Source organism: Chlamydotis macqueenii, chromosome 10 (assembly GCF_036417535.1).
Source record: "Chlamydotis macqueenii isolate bChlMac1 chromosome 10, bChlMac1.mat, whole genome shotgun sequence".
Lineage (NCBI taxonomy): Eukaryota > Metazoa > Chordata > Aves > Otidiformes > Otididae > Chlamydotis > Chlamydotis macqueenii.
Window position 1 is genome coordinate 10,412,092 of NC_141565.1, and position 13,611 is coordinate 10,425,702.

Consider the following 13,611-nt stretch of genomic DNA (forward strand, 5'->3'; position numbering starts at 1 on the left):
GGCGAGATGGTGACGATGTGTGTGGGAGCGGGGTTTGGGCACCACCCCGCACCAGTGCCTGCCACGTTCCCGGAGGCCAAGGCAGCAGGCAGAGCCCCCGGCGTGGCATCGCTGCCCCGGTGCCCCTGCCTGCGGTGCCCGCTGGGCGATGCTCGCTCCAGCACTGGCCCTGTTAGCCGGGCTGACCCCCGGCCGCCCGTGCCCCGCTGCCGGCACCACGCCGCGGGGCTGCTTCGCCAGCGCCGGGCCCGGGGCCAACCGCAGAGCCCTTGGCAGACCCCTCCGCTCCCTGTTTAACGAAGCCCCTTGTCTAATTGGGACAGGCCGCCCTGCCTTCATTAGGCGAGCTCTGGCAGGAGGAGGGTTGGGGGACAGTCCTGACCTGGGGATGCTGCACCCACAGAGCTGGGGCGGGAAAGGGAAACCCACGGCCACGGTGAACTTTGGAGCTGGCCGGCCAAGTTTGGGGGCCGGGGCTGGGGCCTAACGAGAGGAAGGCTAACGAAGAGGAGGGGATGCGCTGCTTGCTGCGCCTTTAAGAAGAGTGGGGGCATCGCCGCCCCTCCCCTGCTCGGGAACAGCGTGTGCCTGGGAAAGTTGCCTGCAGCCGGCCCTGGAGCATCTTTGCTCGGTGGCAGGTGGCCCTGCCCCCAGCCCCCAGCTGTGAGGTGGCCCTGGGCCCCGGGGACCCCCGCCGTCGCTCCCCTCGCTGCCCGCAGGAAGATGCCCCCAGATCTGCCCGCTGCCCTGCCAGGAGCCGGAGGGGAGCCCCTGAGCCGACGGCCGGGAGGGCACAGGTACGGGGGGTGCTGGGGGGCACGGGGTGGGCAAGGGAGCAGGGGAAGGCAGCATGGAGCGCGTCCCAGAGCCATGAGCCTGGGCCAGCCCCAGCTGAGGCCAGGTACCAGCTGGGAGGATGGGGGGTGGCAGGATGCGCCCCAAGAAGCAGCGCAGCCCCAGAGGGTGCCCTGGGAGCACGGGGCTCTCTTGAGGGTCAGGAGCACGCCCCGGGCTGAGGAGGAGCCCCGGGGCGGGGCGGGGGGACAGTCCTGCTGGTCACTGCATGGTGTGAGACCAGGGTCCCTGCCCACCTTGCTGGGTGTCCCTCATCCTCTCCCTCAAGGCTTCGTACCCGAGCCGTTGGGTGCCGGGGTCCCGTGGGATGGGTGCCAGGAGCTGCGGGTGCGGGAAAGGTCCCGGCCGAGGCCTGGCCGTCCTGCAGCCCCGTCGGAGCTGCGCTGGCGTGGCGAGCAGCCCGTCTCCACCATCACCGTCCTCCCGAGCTGGTGACAGTCAGGCTCTGACTTGGGCACGGGGGTTGGCAGGGACTCGGGTCCCTGCGGCAGCTCGGTCCAGGGCCAGGCAGTGCCCTGAGGTCCCTGGGGACACGATTCCCGTGGGATGGAGGGAGGTGTGCGGCCGGCTCCCAGCTGGCAGGTCCCAGAGCCGCTCACCGCATTCCTGGGACGTGGAGGATGGAGACGCTGAAGGGAAAACGGCCCCCAGCCGCACGAGGCCTGCGCCCAGGTCTCCGCCGCAAGCCCAGCACAAACCCCTCCCCGGGGGGGCCCAACCCCCTCCTGTCCACAACCCTGCTCCCTCCAGCCCCCGCCCGGGGATCACCCCCAGAAGCCCCCCCCTCCCCGGGGAACTGGTGGGAAAAGCCCTTTCTGGGGGGCCGGGCTGGGCGGGAGCCGCGGCGCTGCCGCTCCCCCCGCTCCGGGCCGCCCTCGATAAAGGGGCGGGAGCGCCGCGGGCCGCTCCGCGCCGGCACCGCCTGTGCCCGGCTCGGAACGGCGCGGTTTGGCTCGGCTTGGCTCGGTGCAGCCCCGCGGGGGGCGGTGGGTGAGTGCGTGCGGCCGGGAGGGAGGGGGGCTGTTGCGGGGGTCCCGCTGCAGGCGGGGGTCGCTGCGGGGCAGGACCGAGCCTCCCACACGGGCACCCGTGGGCGCTAGCCCCCCCACCCACCCACCCCCCACCAGCACACACCGGGCCGGCTGCCGGGCTCGCACCTCCCGGGATCGGCTGGGCTGCGCTCGGGCTGAGACCCGTCGCGGCCGTCGCGGGGGTGTCTCCCGCAGCCATGTGCGTGGGAAGCGGCGGGACTTGGGGGGGGGCGGAGGGTAGCGGGCAGGGCTCACGCACCCCGCCCTGCAGCACCCCGCTTGTGCCACCCTTCCTGGGGTGGCGGGGAGCCCCCAGGTGCAGCCGCTGCCGGAGCTGGGAGCGTGCAGGGCCCGTGGAGGCAGAGTCCCCGCACACCCCGCAGCCAGGGCTGGCGGCCTCCCCCCAGCCGGGACACGGCTCCCCCGGGGCGTGGGGCTGCGGGCCAGGCCGTGCCGTGGGGCAGCCGCCGGCCCTGCCCACCCGACAGTTTTCGGAGAGTCGGCAGACCCGGTGGGCCGAGCGGGCGCGGGATGCTGCCGGCTGCTCCGCCGGCGTGGACGACGTGCGGTAACACGGCCAGGGGCAGCCCTGCTGTCTGCCCGGCCCGACTCGAGTGGCTCTCCCCTGTGCCGTGGGGTGCAGCGCTGGCACCGTGCCCCCCCGAGGCTGCCAGGCACCATGGCACAGCGTGGTGCTGGGATTCCTCTGGGCCCTGCTGCTCCATCCCCAGAGATGTGGGGTTGGCGTGGGGTGGTGGTGGCAGCATCCTCTCCCACAGCCTCCCACGATGAGTGGCCGGTTCCTGCTCCTCGCCATGCTCCTCACGCTCCTGGGTCCCCCAGCCACCACGGCACAGAAGAGGAGCCAAGGTGGGTGCCAAGCACCCCATGCCTGTGGTGGCTGGGGGGTGAGAGGTGCCCAGCACCACCGTGCCGTGGTGCTGGGCCGTGCCCTGAGCACTGTCGCTGCCCTGCAGCAGTGTGCGAGGACGTGCTGGAGGCTGACATCGCCTTCCTGGTGGACGGCTCATCCAGCATCGGCAGGAACAACTTCCGTGCCATACGCACGTTCATGGACGACCTGGTGGGGCCCTTCGTGCAGGTGGTGGGTGAGAAGGCGGTGCGCTTTGCCGTGGCGCAGTACAGTGATGAGCCGCGGTGAGCCCTGGGGAGGGGGGTGCACAGGGCGGCAGGGTGGCAGGGCCAGGAGGTAACGCATCCTCCCGTGTCCCCCAGGATGGAGTTCTCCTTCTCCCAGCACACTGACGGCGTGAGTGTCCGGAGGGCCATCCAGCAGCTGAGCTACAAGGGTGGCAACACGCGGACCGGTGCCGGCTTCCGCTACGTTGCTGACAATTTCTTCAGCCCCAGGCAGCTCCGACCTGGGGTCCCCCAGGTAGGTGCGGGGCGGTGGCCCCGGGGACACCCAGGTGGGAGGTGGCAAGTTCATGGGTCCTGGGCTGGATCTCACAGCTCTTTCCTGGCCCCGCAGATCTGCATCCTCATCACGGATGGCAAGTCCCAGGACGATGCTGAGGGGCCAGCAGCAAAGCTGAAGAGCCAGGGCATCAAGGTCTTCGCTGTGGGTGAGCTGGGCTTCAGCGCCGGGTGAGGGGGGCTGCTGCCGGGTTCAGGGTCCTTGCCCTCACCCATCATCTCCATCTGTGCAGGGGTCAAGAACGCCGACCACAAGGAGCTGATGCGCGTAGCCTCGATGCCCACCGAGGCCTTCTTCTTCTACGTCGGTGACTTCAAGCTGCTGGGGACGCTGGTGCCGCTGATGACACGCAGGGTGTGCATGAGCGCTGGGGGCACCCTGCGCCGCCTGGGTATGGGCCCCCACCCTCGTCCCTGTGCTGGATGCCAGGCTGTGTTCTCCCACCTGGCTGTGCCACCCTGGCAAGCTGTCCCTGCCGCCCCACACACTCTGGAACTGATGGCCCCTTTGTTCCCCTACAGACGGGCCGAGCCACGCCGGCCCCTCCAACCTGGAGATCCTGGAGCGGGGCCTCGACCAGCTGCGGATCCGCTGGACGGCGGCCAGTGGCCCTGTCACCGGCTACCGGGTGCTGTATGTGCCGCTGACAGGGCTGGGGCAGCCGATCGTGGCAGAGAGGCAGGAGGTCAGCGCTCCCCCTGCCTGCTCAGTGTCCCCGGGGGTCCCCAGCACCCCCGTGCACAGCCTGGGGATGGGTGAGGAGGTGACACTGTCCCTGCCCAGGTGAGCCTGGGGCCGCGGGAGACAAGCACTGTGCTGCGAGGGCTGCGCGCGGGTACGGAGTACCTGGTCACCGTCACCGCCCAGTACGCCAACAGCATCGGCGAGTCGGTGTCTGGCCGCGCACGCACCCGTGAGTGTCCATGCCTTTGGGGACAGGGATGGGGATGCAGGCAGGCGCTGTGTGCCTGTGGTGCATGGGAGCTCATCCTTGGCCCTGTGTGTCCCCAGAGAGCCGTGCCGGCTCCGTGCTGGATTTCCACGTGGTGGAAACTGGACCAACCTTCCTGCGGCTGGCCTGGCAGCCTGGCCCCGAGCCCCCCCAGGGCTATGGCCTCAGCTATGCCGTGCAAGGTGAGGGGAGGGGACAGTCCCCTGCGAGGGGACAGTGCTGCCTGGGTGCCCTGCCTTGGCGCCGCCCCATGGGCTGGGCTGGTTGTGGCAGTGGGGTGCAAGTGCGGGGGGTGCCTGCGTGGGGGCCGATGCAGGAGCTATGCCGAGAGTGTCACGGGTGCGTGCACCCCTGCCTTCGCTGTGGCGGCCAGCCCGCGTGCGCGGGCTGTGGGGCATCTGTGCGCGCGCAGAGGCAGCATGTGAGTTCCTACACCCAGAGGCTTTGGTGCGTGGGGCTCGGGGTGCGTGCTTGGGTGCGTGGGATGGCTGGGGGCCCGCTGTGCGCGCTGGCCATGGGCTGGGAGCGCAGGCACATGCGTGCCCCTGCAGTCGCTGCGTGTGGGGGGCGAGTGGCAGACCCCCGTCCCAGCCAGTGCTGGGCTGGAGCCACGCAGCTGGCAGCCCCTCCCTGGCCCCGGGCGCTCCGGTGGGTGCCCCTGCCCTGGCCGCCATCCCAGCCTCTCCCAGTGCTCCCCACCCCTGGCACCGCTTGGCATCCCCAGGGCAGGGTGCTGGCCCACAGACACCCCTTCCCTGCCGGGCCTGGCGCCTGCTGTGCCCCCATGCTCACCCACGCTCCTCTATTTCCCCCCAAGGAGTGGTGCAGGGGGAGGAGAAGAGCCTGGGGGCCAGCACACAGTCGGCCACACTCAGCAACCTGCGCCCCGACACCGAGTACACAGTGACACTCCAACCGCGCTACGCGCAGCAGCCTGCCGTCCCTGCCACCCTTACCGCCCGGACACGTAAGCACCACGCCCGACCCTGGGCTCAGCTGGGGACAGGGATGAGTTCCAAGCACAGGGAAGCCCCTCCGGTCACCGTGCCCCAAGGGAACAGGGCTGCCTGCCCCATTGCCGCCTGGGGGAGGCCGGGATGTAGGTGAGCATGGCTGCAACGTGATGCTCTGAGCCCCAAAAGATGCTTCCGGGGTGCATGTCGCACTGTGCGCTCCCGAGCTCCTTCACAGCCTTCTGGGAGCATTTCTGCTGGAGCTTTCTCCACGTAATGTTAAAATTTTGACCAAAAAAATGCAGGGATGTTTCCATAAATTCAAGCACTGTGCTCTTTAAGAGGAAAGCACGATTTCCGCCAGGGAAGCATTGCTGGGCAGGAGCTGGGCTGAGGCCCTGGGGCAACACCTTTGCAAGCATCAAATTTTGGCAAACCCGTTCCTTCAGCTGCCCCAGGCAGCCTTAACCCGCAGAAAGTATTTAAGGCATTACGGGGAAGGCGTTCGCGCTCCAGTTTACTGGAGCTGGGGCACTTTGAAGGAGCCGCCCGGGTACGAGCTGCGCTCGGTGACCTCGCGCCCCTCAGCAGCTCCCGGGGACAAGGGGGCTTCCCTCCCAGAGCAGGTGGGTTTGCAAGCAGAGATATTTCCCGCTGCCTGCTCTGGCGTGGAGGGCACAGCAGGCACCTCTCGTCCGCAGGGCTCCCAGTGGGCATGCAGCACCTGGCCGTCCACAACGTCTCGGCGCAGAGCATGCTGCTGGCCTGGCAGCCCGTCAGCGGTGCCACCGGCTACCGGCTCTCCTGGGCGACCCTCGCAGGTAGGTGCCCATCCCAGAACTTGCACTCCTTCTGCCGGTGGTCCTAGGGAGGAGGGGCAGGAGGGAGGTGATGGTGGTCCGGACCCCGCAAGGGAATGCTGTGCTGTCTTGCAGGGCAGGACAGGCACAGGGTGGACCTGGATGCTGGGCGGACGTCGCACGCGCTGGAGGGGCTGCAGCCCAACACTGACTACGTGGTGACGGTGGCCCCGCTCTTCGGGCAGATGGAGGGGCCCGCGGCCACCGTCCAGCAGAGGACGGGTAGGTGGCAGGTACGGGTGATGCCATCCCGCTGCTGACCTCTGGCTCTGCCCCCGGTGCCATCACCATGGGATGGGGTGGGGACCAGCCCCCGTGACCCCACACCACAGTGACACTCCCCACCCTGCTGTGTGTTGGGGGCCGGGGTCATGCCAGGGTGGGCGGCCGGCAGCAGAGTGGCACAGGGCAGCCTGGCCCATGGGATCCCTCTTGCAGAGGTAGGTGCAGAGCAGACGCTGCGGACCAACATCCTGGGCCCCACGTCCATCCAGGTGCTCTGGACCAGTGCCCGCGACGCCCGCGGCTACCGCCTAGAGTGGAAGAGAGCCACAGGTGGGCTCGGGGCACCCGGTCACCCCACAGATCCCCTGTGCTGGCAGCTGGTGGTGACCCTCCCATCTCCACAGGACCAGAGCCCCCCAGGACGGTGTCACTCCCCAGCAGCACCAACACCTACCAGCTGACGGGGCTGCAGCCGGGCACCGAGTACCGCATCACCCTCTACACGCTCTACGATGGCAGGGAGGTGGCCACCCCTGTCACCACCTTCCAGACAGGTGAGTGACCGCCATGAGCCCCCTGGGTTGTCCCCCACTAAGCCAATGAGACGGAGGGGCATCCTGCGTGGCATTGCTCAGCCTGGGGACCCCCTCAGCCCAGGTCTCTAGTTACAGCCCAGGGTGAGCATGGCGGCTGTGCCGTCCAGGCTGTGTGGCTCCGGCCGTGCCTCACCATGTCCCCTCACAGGCGTCGAGGCACCTGTGGGTGTCGTGTCGGGCCTGCGGCTCGTTGAGGAGGCGGGCAGGAGGGTGCAGCTGGGCTGGACTGGTGTCCCCGGCGCTACTGAGTACAAAGTGGTGGTGCGCAACAACCGAGGTGAGTCTGTGGGCAGGGGTGTGGGTGGCACCCAGGGGACCCCAGCCAGCAGGCGCTGAGGCTCTCTGGCTGCCTTGCTCCTGGCAGATGGCACAGAGAGGACGAGGCGTGTCCCAGGCAGCCAGACGGGGCTGGAGCTGGCTGACCTCCGCGAGGGCATCACCTACCTGGTGCGCGTCTCAGCGCTGGTGGGCAGCCGGGAGGGCAGTGCCGCCACGCTCACCGTCCGCCTCAGTAAGTCCATGCTGGGGTTTGGCACCAGGAATCCCGGCGCTGTGTTTTCCCCCACCCCGGCAGGCATTTGTCTTCTATCATCCCGCAAGCCCTCAGGGTGCCAGGGTGGCTGCAGGGCCCCTCTTAGCACCCTGAGGTGACGTTGCGGTGCCGTGGGGCGGTGCAGAATACCCGGCGGTGGGCAGCATCTCGGAGCTGCGGGTGATGGAGGCCGGTCCCAACCAGCTGCGGGTCACCTGGCGAGGGCTGCCAGGCGTCGGGGGCTACCTGCTGAGGTGGCGAGGCAGCAACGGTGAGTGCGGGGACCGCAGGATGCCGCGGCGGCCGTGCCAGAGCCCTTCCCAGCCCAACTGTCTCTCCTAGGTCTGGAGCAATCCCAGTTCCTCCCCGCTGACCCCACTGCCTTCACCATCGAGGGGCTGCGTGCCGGCATCCTCTACACCATCAGCGTCTCGGCCATTGTGGATGGCCGTGAGGGCAGCCCCGTCACCGCCACCGGACGGATAGGTGAGGTGTCCCTTCACCCACTGGTACCAGCCAGTGCCACTTGCCCTGGGCCTGGGTGACAGAAGCCCTCTCGATGTCACAGCGCCCGAGCAGGTGGGGACGGTGTCCCGGCTGGAGGTGCAGGCTTCCAGGAGCAACATCGCTCGTGTCACCTGGGTCGGCGTGCCGGGAGCCACCGCCTACCGCGTGGTGTGGAGCCGCAGGGACGGTACCGTGGGATGGGGATGGGGACAGGCTGTGAGGGTGGCAGGGCGGGGGGCTGACACCGCAGTCCTTGGCAGGGGGCTCGGAAAGCAGCCGGCAGGTTCCTGGCCACACCAATTCCTTTGACATTCCTGACCTGGAGGGTGGCGTCTCCTACACCGTGAAGGTGACGGCGCTCATCGGCAACCGGGAGGGCAACCCCGTCTCCATTGTTGTCACCACCCGTGAGTGCTGGGCAGGGGGGAGCACTCCAGGCTGGCACCAGACACCCCTACCTCTAATGCCTGCCCCTCTGCCCTGCAGCGGAGGCAGCCCCAGTGCCCCCCGTCAGCAGCTTCCGGATGATGGAGGCCTCGGAGCACCGCCTGCGCCTGGCCTGGGTGCCAGCAGCCGGCAGCACCGGGTACCGCCTGGTCTGGCGCCTGGCTGAGGGTGAGCGTGGCCAGCCGGCACCCCTGCATCCCCGCAGCCCCTGCGCTGCACCCCCTTACCCCTCTCTTCCCCCGGGCAGGGGGTCCCCAGCGCAGCCAGCAGCTCCCAGCCACCGCCACCTCCTATGACCTGGGGGGGCTGGAGCCAGGCAGGCGCTACCACATCAGCATCACCAGCCTGGCCGGCAGCCGAGAGAGCGAGCCGGCCACTGTCACTGCTGTCACCGGTAAGGGGATGCGCGGGGCCAAGGGGACATTGGACCCCCACCACAGGGCTGGAGCCCAGGGGGGCACCCAGGAACCGGGCTGTCCCGGCCTCAGGATGGGGGGAGAGTGATAGAGGGGGGGCCAGGAGTGGGGAGGGGACTGCCCTGTGGGGCCAGGACACTCTTTCCTCCTCCTTGGCAGCTGCCCCAGGCCAGGTCACCGATCTGCGCGTGACGGAGGTTCAGAGAGACTCGGTGACACTCGCCTGGACCCCAGTCCCCGGTGCTTCCAGCTATGTCCTCTCCTGGGCCCCTCCGGCAGGTGAGGCAGGCAGGTGGCCCCGAGGCGGGGGGCAGTGTCCCTTCGGGGGCTTACTAGCCCCCCTGACTCTGTCCCCTGGGCGGCAGCTGGCGGGGAGACGGGACGGACGCTGCCTGGCACTGCCAGCTCCCAACAGGTCTCCGGTCTGCGCCTCGGCCAGCGCTACACCTTCACGCTCCGCCCGCTCCTGGGGAGCGTGCCGGGCGCTGAGACCTCCATCAGTGAGCGCACAGGTATGGCGGGGTCACTACAGGGACGGGCTGGGCTCATCTCAGCTCCGGTGGTGGCTTTACCCCCTTCCCTGCTCCCAGTCTGCAGGGACGCCCGCGGTGACGTTGTCTTTCTGGTGCACGGCACCCGTGACAGCTTCTCCAGCGCTGATGCCATCCGCACCCTCCTCTCCAACACCGTGTCTGCCCTAGGGCGCCTGGGCCCCGAGGGCACCCAGGTAGGGTGCTGCTGTGGCAGCGGGGGGCCTGGGGGGCATGGGCGGGCAGTGGTGCCCACCACTCTCCCGTGCCCTCACAGGTGGCTCTGGCCACGTACAGCTACCGTAGCCTGCCCTGGCTGCTCCTCAACCGCTCCAGCGACCTGCCCGCCGTGCTGGAGCAGATCCGCACCATGCGCTACGAGGAGCCCAGCGGCAATGCCATCGGTGAGGGGCTGCACCAGGAGCGAGGGCGGTGGCCGATGGATCTCCGTTGACCGCCCCCCTCCTCCTTCTCTCTGTCCAGGGGCAGCCATCACCTTCGCCAGGACGTACCTGCTGAGCCCTGGTGCGGGGCGCCGGCCTGGCGTGCCAGCGGTGCTGGTGGTCCTGGTTGACGGCCCCTCTGGGGACGATGCCATCGCCGCGGCCAGGGACATCAAGGCTGGGGGTGAGGATGGAGGGGGTTCCTGCGGGGTGTGTGGGGAGGGGGCCGTGTCCTGTGGGGTGCTGAGGGTGGTTCTGTTGCAGGGGTCCAGGTGCTGGCAGTGGGCTTGGAGGGGGCGGACCGGGAGCAGCTCCGGCGCGTGGTCACCAGCGAGGACCCGCGGTACATCTACCAGGACAGCGGCGCCCTGGCAGAGCTGGAGGGAGAGCTCACCAACGACCTCTGCACCATCATCTCCACCAGGGTAAGGGGATGGGTGCCCCAGGAGCTGGGGAGGGGGACCACCCCTGTGAGGGGCTGGGGGCTTCTCCTACCCCTGGGTTCACACAGGCTCCCCTTGTTATGTCAGCCAGAGCCGGAGCCAAGGCCAAAGCCCTGCGCTGTGCGGTGCCCCAAGGTGAGCATCCCCGTGCCATGTCGTGCCGTGCCACCGGGGCTTGGGGACCCCCAAGCCTGCCGATGGCAGCAGCGTAGTGGGGAGCCGAGCGTGGGGGTACAGCCCCTAACTCGTTCCCTCTATCCCTTTGCAGGGCGAGAAGGGGGACCGTGGCGAGGCAGTGAGTGTTTTGGTGTGTCACCCTCTGAAGGGGGACATGTGCCCCCCAACCCTGCTGATGCCAGCCTGCAGGGAATGCTCACCAGTGGCTTTGTCTCTGCAGGGACCACAAGGACCCGTGGGGCAGCCAGGCCCCCCTGGCGAGCCGGTAATGTCCTGATGGCAGGGGGAGATGGGGAGCAGTGGCATGGTCCCCGCGTCCCCTTGTCCTGCTGGCGACTGGTTGCCCGGGCAAGGACCTGTCCAGCCCTGGCCTCGGGGCGGAGTGGGGAACATTTCTTGGCCGCCTCTCGCCACCAGCCTGTCCTCTCTGCTGTCCCTACAGGGCCGCCATGGGCAGCCTGGCCCTCCAGGACCTGCGGGGCCACGGGGTCTGCCGGGAGAGACCGTTGAGCGGCCCGGCAAGAAGGGGGACAGGGTGAGTACTTCTGACCCCATCACCTGCGCATCCCGGGGTCCCCAGGCACAGGGACATGGCCACGCAGGGGCCTCTCTCTGCCCCTCGTCCCTCCCTCCTCCTCCTCCTCACCCAGGCTGGAGCGAGGATGCCCTTGGGGAGCGTCGGTCCAGCCCCACGCTGCTCCCTCGCACCCCAGCTCAGCACGCAGGGGAAAGGCACCCCGGGAGCCGGCTCTGCCGTGGGGCTGTCCTGGGCTCCCAGTGCTGGGACCAGCATTGCCTGGGGCGCTGGGGGGTCCAGCAGTGCCAGGTGCTGGCCTGATGCTCCTCTCTCCTGCAGGGATTCCCTGGAACCGATGGGACACCAGGAAGCCCCGGCCGCCCTGGGAGCCCTGGATTACCCGGCCAGCCGGTGAGTGGGGGCATCCCCCCAGGTTTGCTGCTGCATGGTGGGCTCTTCCCATTGCCCTGCCTGCTCCCTGAGCCAGCCGCTGCCCACCCCTTCCCTGTGCCAGGGGGTCCCTGCAGCCGGCAGGGTCATTGTTGTCCCCAGTGTGTGCGTCCCAGGCCAAGTGTACTGGGCAGGGACTGTCCATCCCTGCCTTCGCTGGAGCTCCCATCCCATCCCATCCCATCCCATCCCATCCCATCCCATCCCTGCTCTCCTGGCTGGCAGGGACACACATTCACCTCCTGAGCTTTTGTTTTCCAGGGCACCCAGGGCGTCCCCGGACCCCGAGGGGATCCTGTGAGTATGGCCCCATCGCTCCCCGGCCCCGCTCCCCGTGCTGTGCCCCCCGCTCACTCTCACCTTTCCTTCCCAGGGGCCGCGGGGGCCAATGGGGCTTTCTGGCCCAAAGGGGGAGAAAGGCGAGCCGGTAGGTGATGGGCATGGTTCCCAAGGACCCCCCCCCTGCCCAGCGTGGGGGTCCTTGGGAACCAGTGGAGACCCCAGCGGGCACATCACAGCCCCTGGCACCGCCTGGCACTCGATGTCTGAGTGACCCCAGGCCCCAGGGTCTCCCTGCTGGGCTCCTGGCCTCGTGGCACTGTGGCCCCAGTCCTGCACTGGGAGCACAACAGGGCATACAGGAACACTGATTTTTCCTCCCTCTCCATGTTCAGGGAGAGCCTAGGGTGATCGTGGACGGAGGACAGGGGCTGCCCGGCCGGAAAGGGGAGCCGGGCACGCCGGTAGGTGTGGAGGTGGCGATGCTGGGGGGTCTCTAGCAGCACTCCCACAGCCCCAGCTAACGGAGCATCTCTGTCCCCCAGGGCAGCCCCGGCCCCCCTGGAAGCCCTGGCCCACAGGGGCCCTTTGGTGATCCAGGCCCCCCCGGTCCGCTTGGACCCGTGGGGCCACCAGGACCTCCGGGAGAGTTTGTGAAGGTACGTCCCCACCGGTGCCCCATGGGGACAGCTGGGGGGGACGTGTGGGGGCAGATGGATGGAATGACAGCCAGCAGCTTGAAGCTGCGCCCCTGTGTGCCTCCTGGTCCCGCTCGCGGGCTGTGCCCCCCACCAGCTGTGCCCATGCACACATACACGTGGATGAGCTGGCACTGGGTGGTGTGGGGAGAGGCACATGGCATGCACGTACCCTAATGCCACTGACGATGGGCTCTGCCCAGCATGTTTCCCCTCCATTCAAGGGGGCATGTGGAGAGCCCTGACCTGCCCTTACCTGCGTTTTTTTGCCTTCACAGGGGGAGAAGGGTGACCGAGGGGAGAGGGTGAGTGGCTCCATGTTTCCCTGGCTCCTCTGCCCTCCTGGATGGAGGTCCCATGGGTGCCCAAGGGCACTGCAGGGTGCTGGGAAGGACTGAGCCCCCCAGGGCCATCACACAGGAACTGACTCCTCTCTCTGCAGGGCCCCCCTGGACTTGTGGATGGGGCAGCGCCTCGAGGGGAGCCCGGCCCCCCGGTGAGTTTTGCTCCTGGGCCAGTGGGGATGGCAGAGGGGAGTGGGGCTGTGGCACCTGTGTGTCCCCAAGGCTGAGCTGTGTCACCAGGGCTGGGCTGTGCTCTCTTGCAGGGCCTGCCTGGGGACCCCGGGCCCCGGGGACCTGCCGGACCCCCTGGCCTGAAGGGAGAGAAGGTAAGAGGGCGGTGGGGATGCTCCGCGCTGAGGGCTGGACCCCGCACCGCTCTCCAGTGGGGATGCCCATTCCTATCTCATGGGCATCCCCATCTTACGGGCGCGGCTGTCACCTTTCCTAATCCCCAGGGTGACAGCAAAGAAGGTTTTCCAGGGCCACCTGGCCGCCCCGGGGACCCAGGAGACCGGGTGAGTATCCTGAGAGAGGGTAAGGCGGGCAGGAGCCAGCCTTGCCAGCAAGCTGAGCCCCGAGGACACCCCAGAGGGCTCCTGCTCTGGCCAGGCTGGGCGTTTGCCCTGCAATGCTGGAGGTGACATCTCCTCCATCCTCCTTTGCAGGGCCCTCGGGGACCGCCGGGAGAGCAGGGCAGGAAGGTGAGTGATGTGGGGACCGAAGGGATGCTTTCGCCTTGCCTTGGCGGGGAGAAAAGGGGTCTGGATGCCGTGCTGCGACCTGTGCTGTCCTCTGGGGGTCCTGCTGCCACTGACCCCATTTTCCTTCTGCTGTAGGGAGACCGTGGGGCACCGGGCGAGCTTGGAGAGACAGGCGAGAAGGTAAGACAGTGCTGGGGCAGTTCTGTGCCATTCGGCA

The 13,611-nt window shown here is 68.7% G+C and overlaps 1 protein-coding gene across 1 annotated transcript in view; it reads left to right on the top strand.

Moving 5' to 3' along the window:
• The first annotated feature begins 2,674 nt into the window (after positions 1-2,674).
• COL7A1 (collagen type VII alpha 1 chain) overlaps positions 2,675-13,611 on the top strand; it is a 29,602-nt gene continuing 18,665 nt past the window's right edge. Inside the window, exons 1-36 of the mRNA XM_086755868.1 lie at positions 2,675-2,756; positions 2,864-3,044; positions 3,123-3,282; positions 3,379-3,472; positions 3,557-3,715; positions 3,846-4,009; positions 4,108-4,243; positions 5,940-6,050; positions 6,165-6,311; positions 6,528-6,644; positions 6,719-6,868; positions 7,059-7,187; positions 7,275-7,421; positions 7,588-7,713; positions 7,785-7,928; positions 8,011-8,136; positions 8,210-8,356; positions 8,436-8,564; positions 8,644-8,790; positions 8,972-9,091; positions 9,178-9,324; positions 9,403-9,539; positions 9,620-9,746; positions 9,826-9,969; positions 10,050-10,210; positions 10,497-10,670; positions 10,848-10,940; positions 11,746-11,799; positions 12,047-12,115; positions 12,197-12,310; positions 12,628-12,654; positions 12,792-12,845; positions 12,957-13,019; positions 13,149-13,208; positions 13,359-13,394; positions 13,530-13,574. Coding sequence (XP_086611994.1) covers positions 2,675-2,756; positions 2,864-3,044; positions 3,123-3,282; positions 3,379-3,472; positions 3,557-3,715; positions 3,846-4,009; positions 4,108-4,243; positions 5,940-6,050; positions 6,165-6,311; positions 6,528-6,644; positions 6,719-6,868; positions 7,059-7,187; positions 7,275-7,421; positions 7,588-7,713; positions 7,785-7,928; positions 8,011-8,136; positions 8,210-8,356; positions 8,436-8,564; positions 8,644-8,790; positions 8,972-9,091; positions 9,178-9,324; positions 9,403-9,539; positions 9,620-9,746; positions 9,826-9,969; positions 10,050-10,210; positions 10,497-10,670; positions 10,848-10,940; positions 11,746-11,799; positions 12,047-12,115; positions 12,197-12,310; positions 12,628-12,654; positions 12,792-12,845; positions 12,957-13,019; positions 13,149-13,208; positions 13,359-13,394; positions 13,530-13,574 — 4,221 coding nt within the window. The remainder of the gene's footprint in view (positions 2,757-2,863; positions 3,045-3,122; positions 3,283-3,378; positions 3,473-3,556; positions 3,716-3,845; positions 4,010-4,107; positions 4,244-5,939; positions 6,051-6,164; positions 6,312-6,527; positions 6,645-6,718; positions 6,869-7,058; positions 7,188-7,274; positions 7,422-7,587; positions 7,714-7,784; positions 7,929-8,010; positions 8,137-8,209; positions 8,357-8,435; positions 8,565-8,643; positions 8,791-8,971; positions 9,092-9,177; positions 9,325-9,402; positions 9,540-9,619; positions 9,747-9,825; positions 9,970-10,049; positions 10,211-10,496; positions 10,671-10,847; positions 10,941-11,745; positions 11,800-12,046; positions 12,116-12,196; positions 12,311-12,627; positions 12,655-12,791; positions 12,846-12,956; positions 13,020-13,148; positions 13,209-13,358; positions 13,395-13,529; positions 13,575-13,611) is intronic.